At 46.0% G+C, this 7,840-nt stretch overlaps 1 protein-coding gene across 1 annotated transcript in view; it reads right to left on the bottom strand.

Moving 5' to 3' along the window:
- The window catches only part of cbfb (core-binding factor subunit beta), a 20,927-nt gene extending 13,326 nt beyond the window's left edge, over positions 1–7,601 (bottom strand). The window contains exons 1-3 of the mRNA XM_068739369.1: positions 7,275–7,601; positions 6,921–7,007; positions 3,564–3,680 (exon numbers count right to left, since the gene is read on the bottom strand). Coding sequence (XP_068595470.1) covers positions 3,564–3,680; positions 6,921–7,007; positions 7,275–7,352 — 282 coding nt within the window. The 5' untranslated portion in view covers positions 7,353–7,601. The remainder of the gene's footprint in view (positions 1–3,563; positions 3,681–6,920; positions 7,008–7,274) is intronic.
- Positions 7,602–7,840: the final 239 nt, after the last annotated feature.

The following is a 7,840-nucleotide window of genomic DNA, read 5'->3' as shown; positions in this document are numbered from 1 at the left end:
GTGTGTGTGTGTGTGTTTATCCTCAACGTGTGTGTGTGTGTGTTTATCCTCAACGTGTGTGTGTGTTTATCCTCAACGTTTGTGTGTGTGCTTATCCTCAACGCGTGTGTGTGTGTTTATCCTCAACGTTTGTGTGTGTGTGCTTATCCTCAATGCGTGTGTGTGTGTGCTTATCCGCAACGTGTGTGTGTGTGTTTATCCTCAACGTGTGTGTGTGTGTGTTTATCCTCAACGTGTGTGTGTGTGTTTATCCTCAACGTTTGTGTGTGTGTGCTTATCCTCAACGCGTGTGTGTGTGTTTATCCTCAACGTTTGTGTGTGTGTGCTTATCCTCAACGTGTGTGTGTGTGTGTGTGCGTGTGTGTGTGCTTATCCGCAACGTGTGTGTGTGTGTGTTTATCCTCAACGTGTGTGTGTGTTTATCCTCAACGTGTGTGTGTGTGTTTATCCTCAACGTGTGTGTGTGTTTATCCTCAACGTGTGTGTGTGTGCTTATCCTCAACGTGTGTGTGTGTGTGTTTATCCTCAATGTGTGTGTGTGTGTGTTTATCCTCAATGTTTGTGTGTGTGTGCTTATCCTCAACGTGTGTGTGTGTTTATCCTCAACGTGTGTGTGTGTGTGTTTATCCTCAACGTGTGTGTGTGTTTATCCTCAACGTTTGTGTGTGTGTGCTTATCCTCAACGCGTGTGTGTGTGTTTATCCTCAACGTTTGTGTGTGTGTGCTTATCCTCAATGCGTGTGTGTGTGCTTATCCTCAACGTGTGTGTGTGTGTGCTTATCCTCAACGTGTGTGTGTGTGTGTTTATCCTCAACGTGTGTGTGTGTGTTTATCCTCAACGTGTGTGTGTGTGTGTTTATCCTCAATGTGTGTGTGTGTGTTTATCCTCAACGTTTGTGTGTGTGTGCTTATCCTCAACGCGTGTGTGTGTGTTTATCCTCAACGTTTGTGTGTGTGTGCTTATCCTCAACGCGTGTGTGTGTGCGTGTGTGTGTGCTTATCCGCAACGTGTGTGTGTGTGTGTTTATCCTCAACGTGTGTGTGTGTGCGTGTGTGTGTGCTTATCCGCAACGTGTGTGTGTGTGTGTTTATCCTCAACGTGTGTGTGTGTTTATCCTCAACGTGTGTGTGTGTTTATCCTCAACGTGTGTGTGTGTGTTTATCCTCAACGTTTGTGTGTGTGTGTTTATCCTCAACATGTGTGTGTGTGTTTATCCTCAACGTGTGTGTGTGTGTGTTTATTCTCAACGCGTGTGTGTGTTTATTCTCAACGTGTGTGTGTGTGTTTATTCTCAACGTGTGTGTGTGTGTTTATTCTCAACGTGCGTGTGTGTGTTTATTCTCAACGTGTGTGTGTGTGTGTTTATTCTCAACGTGTGTGTGTGTGTTTATCCTCAACATGTGTGTGTGTGTTTATCCTCAACGTGTGTGTGTCCGTGTCTTGTCCTCTTACCCAACATGATGCTAGTAACGCTAACCCGCGTAGCCAGAACCAGCAGGAGGACGAGGATGTTCTGAAGCTTCCCGCCCCGCCGTGGCGCTCGGCTCAGTGGGAACAAAACAACGTGGAGAACTGGGATCACGCCCCGGCGGTCCGATAGAACCGCCGTGAAACCGTTTTACTACAACGAGCCGTCCTCATTAAAGCGTCATAGCACTGTGAGCACCGACACACACACACACACACACACACACACTTGTGCTTAATAATTAACTGTGTCAGATTCGTCCGTCAGCTGGAGGGCACGGAAGTCCATCGATTTCCCAGAATGCATTTTTAATGAGCCGCCAACCGGCATTCATTTCAGCTAGCTAGTGTCCGTGGAGGGCCTTCTGACACACACACACACACACACACACACACCATCTAAAGTCCAGCCACAGAGCCTATAGGGAGACAATTAACGCACAAACCCGACGGTTCTCGCCGTCATGGCTGCAGCAAACATCTTCAACGCGGCGAGCTTTAAGCACGGAGCCCGATAAAAGCACAACGACCTCCGTCATCGAGGCCGGACGACAAGCACAAGAAACGTCACCCATCTCCTGTCTCAGTGAGACCAGGACCAGGACCAGGACCAGGACCAGGACCAGGACCAGGTTGGATTCCACGCGGAGAAGAAACGCTATGAAGTAAAACGAGAGCGTTCCTTCGTTTTCATTTCATGACATGAAAGAGGAACCGAAAGCAAAACAGCAGAAGCTTCTCAACTATTCTTACAGAAGCTTTTCACACTGTCCTGAAACACAGTCGGATGCAGTCGGATGCAGTCGGATGCAGTCATGTGAAAGCCTGAAGCGTCTTCAAGGCCACATGACCTTGGTTTTTGTGGCTTCAGCACGTTTTTTGGACGTTTAGGACAAATGCAAAGGACAGGAGAGAATTGTGTGTTCATGTGTGTTTATGTGTGTGTTCAAGTGTGTGTTTATGTGTGTGTTCAAGTGTGTGTTTATGTGTGTGTTCATGTGTGTGTTCATGTGTGTTCATGTGTGTGTTCATGTGTGTGTTTATGTGTGTGTTCATGTGTGTGTTCACGTGTGTGTTCATGTGTGTGTTCATGTGTGTGTTCATGTGTGTGTTCATGTGTGTGTTTATGTGTGTGTTCATGTGTGTGTTCATGTGTGTGTTCATGTGTGTTTTCATGTGTGTGTTCATGTGTGTGTTTATGTGTGTGTTCATGTGTGTGTTTATGTGTGTGTTCATGTGTGTGTTTGTGTGTGTTCATGTGTGTGTTCATGTGTGTGTTTATGTGTGTGTTCATGTGTGTGTTCATGTGTGTGTTCATGCGTGTGTTTATGTGTGTGTTCATGTGTGTTCATGTGTGTGTTCATGTGTGTGTTCATGTGTGTGTTCATGTGTGTTCATGTGTGTGTTCATGTGTGTTTATGTGTGTGTTCATGTGTGTGTTTATGTGTGTGTTTAATGTGTGTGTTCATGTGTGTGTTTATGTGTGTGTTCATGTGTGTGTTCATGTGTGTGTTCATGTGTGTGTTTATGTGTGTGTTCATGTGTGTTTTCATGTGTGTGTTTGTGTGTGTTCATGTGTGTGTTCATGTGTGTGTTCATGTGTGTGTTCATGTGTGTGTTTATGTGTGTGTTCATGTGTGTGTTCATGTGTGTGTTCATGTGTGTTTTCATGTGTGTGTTCATGTGTGTGTTCATGTGTGTGTTTATGTGTGTGTTCATGTGTGTGTTTATGTGTGTGTTCATGTGTGTGTTTGTGTGTGTTCATGTGTGTGTTCATGTGTGTGTTTATGTGTGTGTTCATGTGTGTGTTCATGCGTGTGTTTATGTGTGTGTTCATGTGTGTTCATGTGTGTGTTCATGTGTGTTTATGTGTGTGTTCATGTGTGTTCATGTGTGTGTTCATGTGTGTTTATGTGTGTGTTCATGTGTGTTTATGTGTGTGTTCATGTGTGTGTTTGTGTGTGTTTTCATGTGTGTGTTTGTGTGTGTTCATGTGTGTGTTCATGTGTGTGTTTATGTGTGTGTTCATGTGTGTGTTCATGTGTGTGTTCATGTGTGTGTTCATGTGTGTGTTCATGTGTGTGTTCACTCTCACCTTTCCTGTGTCTCTCTCAAAGTCGACGTATTCCCTCGTGGGGACCTGCCGCTGCTCTCCATGCTGGTTGGCTGCAAAGAACTGGAGCGAGAGGTTGGTGCCCGTCGCTACGAAGGCCTGGGCGGAGAGAGAGAGGGAGAGAGAGGGAGAGAGAGAGAGAGAGAGAGAGAAAGAGAGAGAGAGACAGCGGCCGAGATAAAAGGACAGCTTCAAGAAACAAATCAGAATCACACAGAGAATGTTAAAGGTCCCAAAAACGCAAAATACATGTAATAGTGAACACACAAACACACACACACACACACACTTGTGTTACGGCCCTGTAAACCACCACGAGTACTGAACACTGAACTTTCACACCAGTAACAGGAAACTGAAAGCGAACCAGCGTTCTGTATGAATGCAGCAGTAACACGTGTAGCTCATGCTAATAGTTAGCATCCAGAGCCCCGCCTGCAGCAGCTTTTCTTATGTTTGATTTCTGTAAAATGGGGTCTAGCACGCGCACGCACGCACACAGATACACACACACACACACACACAGACACACACACAAATAAAATGGAAATCAATAGAGTAGATTTCTCCATTTCTCTGTTGCAGTCAGAAAGCAATGAATTAGAGAGCGGCAGAAAATCAAGTTAGAAAATGTGCGTGAGTGTGTGCGTGTGTGTATGTGAGTGTGTGTGTGTGTGTGTGAGTGTGTGAGTGTGTGTGTGTGAGTGTGTGAGTGTGTGAGTGTGTTTGCTGAGACAGATCAATACTAAGGGCATTAGAGCCTGGACTGAACTGGAAGCGTATGAATTATGCATCCTGTCAGAGAGCGAGAGAATGAGGGACTGAAAGAGAGCGGAGAGGAAGAGAAAAAAATGAAGGGAGGATATAAGAAAAGAAAACAAACTTCTCTTCTACGGACTCAGAGAGATTAGAGCTCAAAGAACGGGAGTCATGATATCAGATTACAAGCATCTGATAGCCATTTGGTGTCACCACGGAAACGCAGAAAGGAGAGAGATGAAAGGAAACTGAGAGACAAAGGAGGACAAGGAGGAACAGGGGAAGAGAAGACATGGTGAGGGTGAAGAAAGACGGCCTGAGAGCGGGAGAAGAAGCGAGGTGAAGAAGAAGAAGAAGAAGAAGAGTAAAGGAAATGAAAATAAAAGGGAAGCGCAGCCCGAAAATCAATAACAGTTTAGAAAGCGGCTCGTCTGTAATGAGCCGAGCCCGAGATCAGTGACTTCCAATTATTGTCCCATTTATCAAATCAATCCAGAGCGATTCTGGCGACACGTCTTTGTCTCTCAGGACATGTCTCCAACAGACATGTCTCTCAGGACATGTCTGTTGGAGACACAATGCTGAAAAGCAAGCCTGAAAATATCTGACATTTTTATGAGTATTTTACCGAGGAGGCCTCGTGCACTAAATGTGAATGTCGGCCCAGATTACAATCCAGATTTTTAATTTAAAAAACAATTTTTCTTTAACAGTGAGCAAAGAGTACTGCGCTGATTCTGGAAGGAAGGAATCAGACGGGACCCTGTTACATTCAGAAGAGAATTGTTCTAATCTTCCTCAGGAATGCTCCCGGAGACACGGTTTTCCTCTCATTTATCTGGAAGCACAAATCTTGATGAACTGCTAATGTTTTTTTTGGTTAACTATTGTAATATGGTGCAGATGTTAAAACAGGATCCATATTTTCTGGGACATTTAAAAGAAAACAGCGTCTTTAGTTTTTACTTTAGGTTTATTGATTATTGACTGGAGGATGGACATGAATACGTACATTTCAGGGTCTTGATCTTTCTCAGCGCCTCCGTGTTTCTATTTCTCCTTTTCCCCCTGTTAGGCTTTTTTGGAGTTTTTCCTCAGCCGTTTCAGCGGTCTAAGGCAGGCATGGGCAACCTCTGGCCCAGGGGCCATATATGGCCCACTGAACGTGTCCAAATTTTATTTTAAGTAAACCTCATTCATTTGACCTTTCCCCTGTAAGGCTACCAGTAAAAGGTCAAATCCTTTCACGTAATAACTCTTACATGTCGTCTACATTAGTTCACACAAACGCTCCATCCAGCTGTTCCTGGCCCCGCCCCTTTTAGAAAACATTGTGGGTCAAAAGGTTTGCCCAAAAGTTTTGCCCCAAAGGTTTGCCCACCCCTGGTCGAGGGGTAAAAGGAGTCACGATGAGGACATTAAACTTCAGCCCGTCTTTCTGAGTAAAAGCAGATTTACCCACACATTTTGAATTCATTAAAACTCAGACACGTACTTTGGATTTTTCTAGCATTAATAATTAAAAAAATAAGAAGAACTAGGTAGCACGCTTTAAAAAGTAAACCCCACTTGATGATATCTCTTAATGTGCGTTAGCTGGCTCTGGTGAGACGATGCTAGCTAAACGCTGCAACGGTAAAAGCAGCCGCCATGACGCCACGCTGACTCGGGTCTGACGCAGTACGGATAAACACAACACTGCAATATGCTGGTGTAATACTTCATAATCATAGTTTTCTTGGACCGTAATGCTGCCGCTCTTTTACAAGGCATTAATGGGGGGGGGGGGTTGAAACGCGTCAGTATTTATGTAATGAGGATGCGTCCTCACTCGCTTTGCAGAGTAAACGACTCATTAAAAGATAAACACAGAAAGTCACGTGGCTCCTTTTGTGCTGAGACATGAAGACAGGTTGAGTCCCGGAAGGACAGTGTCAAACCGAGGACGGACGCCATTGAGACGCCACGGACAGTGGAGCACGGTGACCTGCGGGTCGGACTCGGTGGCTGGACGGAGGCAGGGCCTTTGCTGCCTGTTTCACACAGCCAGCCAGGGGTCACACTCCCCTGAGAGGCGTTCAGGGACAATGGGACGTTTGAGAGCAGCGTGGTTTGGAGCACAAAGACGCTCTTCAACTCCAACACTGACGTCACAAACTGCCCCCCCAGCAGGACACATTCACTGCGGTGTCTCATTGGCTGATTTGTTTTGGGTGTATTTGACTACTTAATCTATAATCTATAATCTATAATCTATAATCTATTGATCTGCTGCTGTCGATGACGTAAACGCGTCTCAATAAAAGACCGACGTTTAAACACAAATCAGAACGTTTGACAGATGAAGATTCTCACAAGTTACAAATCAAAATACTAATACTACTAATAATACTGATACTACTATTGATCTTCTTAGTGATCATTTCTCTATTTGCTCGTCCTCTCAGCGGAGGGGGGGGGGGCTGGCAAGGAGCCCGGAGGTCAGGCCCGGGTTTGACAACACGTCTACTTCCTTGTGCACGCACGCTCACACGCACACGCACGCTCACACACACGCACAGATGTCGTTTTTCCACTCACTATTTCTGAGCGTCCATCCCTGCAGGCGTTCTGGAAGCGTGCTTGTCTCTCTTCGTGGGGCCGGTCCCTGAAGCCGGTGTATTTAATCTAGAATGACCCCCCCCCCCCCCACACACACACACAGTGTTACACCCCGACTGGACTTCGCGTGTTGTGATTTATCATCAGTTTTTGTGTATCCGATGGGTCAACAGCAACACGAATAAAACTCAACGTGTAGCTGGACTAAAATGTCCAGAATATTTGTTCCGGAATATCAGATCGAAGTGATCAGTCATTCGCTTTATTCCAGGTTGTCTCTAGTTGAACACCCTTTATTAAGCGCCGTCCCACGCAGGACCCCCCCCCACTCACCTCACACTCCCTGCTCAACTTGCGGAAGAACTCCTCGTTCTCGAACTTGCTCCTCTGGTCCGGGACAACCCGCGGCATCTTCCGCGCCTCTCTGCGGCCCTTCCTGGAGACAATGATCGGCCCGAAGCAAAGTTCGGCTCCTTCTCTCTCTCTCTCTCTCTCTCTTTCTTTCTTTCTCTCTTTCGCTCCGTCCCTCCCTTCCGTGTTTCTCCTTCCTCTCTGCGTGGAGCAGCGTGTTCTCTGTGGCCGGAGCTGCTGCTCTAATGAGGAGGTGCTGCTGCTCCTCCTGTGCGCGCCTCCGCCTTTAAACGATATAAAGTCTCTCTCTCTCCCCCTCTCTTTCTCTCTCTCTCGCTCTCTCGTCTCTCTCTCTCTTTCTCTCTCTCTCTCTCTCTCTCTCGCTCTCTCTCTCTCTCTCTCTCTCTCCTCTCTCTCTGTTCCCATCCAAATTAAAAGTTGTGGGACGATTCAGAAAAACAACAACAAACACAACCGATCCTTGTTAAATAATACAAATGTTCAAAATAACGCAACCAATAATTCGGAGCGTGTAGCCACAGACGAGC

The sequence above is a fragment of the Brachionichthys hirsutus genome, chromosome 5, assembly GCF_040956055.1.
Source record: "Brachionichthys hirsutus isolate HB-005 chromosome 5, CSIRO-AGI_Bhir_v1, whole genome shotgun sequence".
NCBI classification, from domain to species: Eukaryota; Metazoa; Chordata; class Actinopteri; order Lophiiformes; family Brachionichthyidae; genus Brachionichthys; species Brachionichthys hirsutus.
This window is presented reverse-complemented; position numbering and strand designations above follow the sequence as displayed.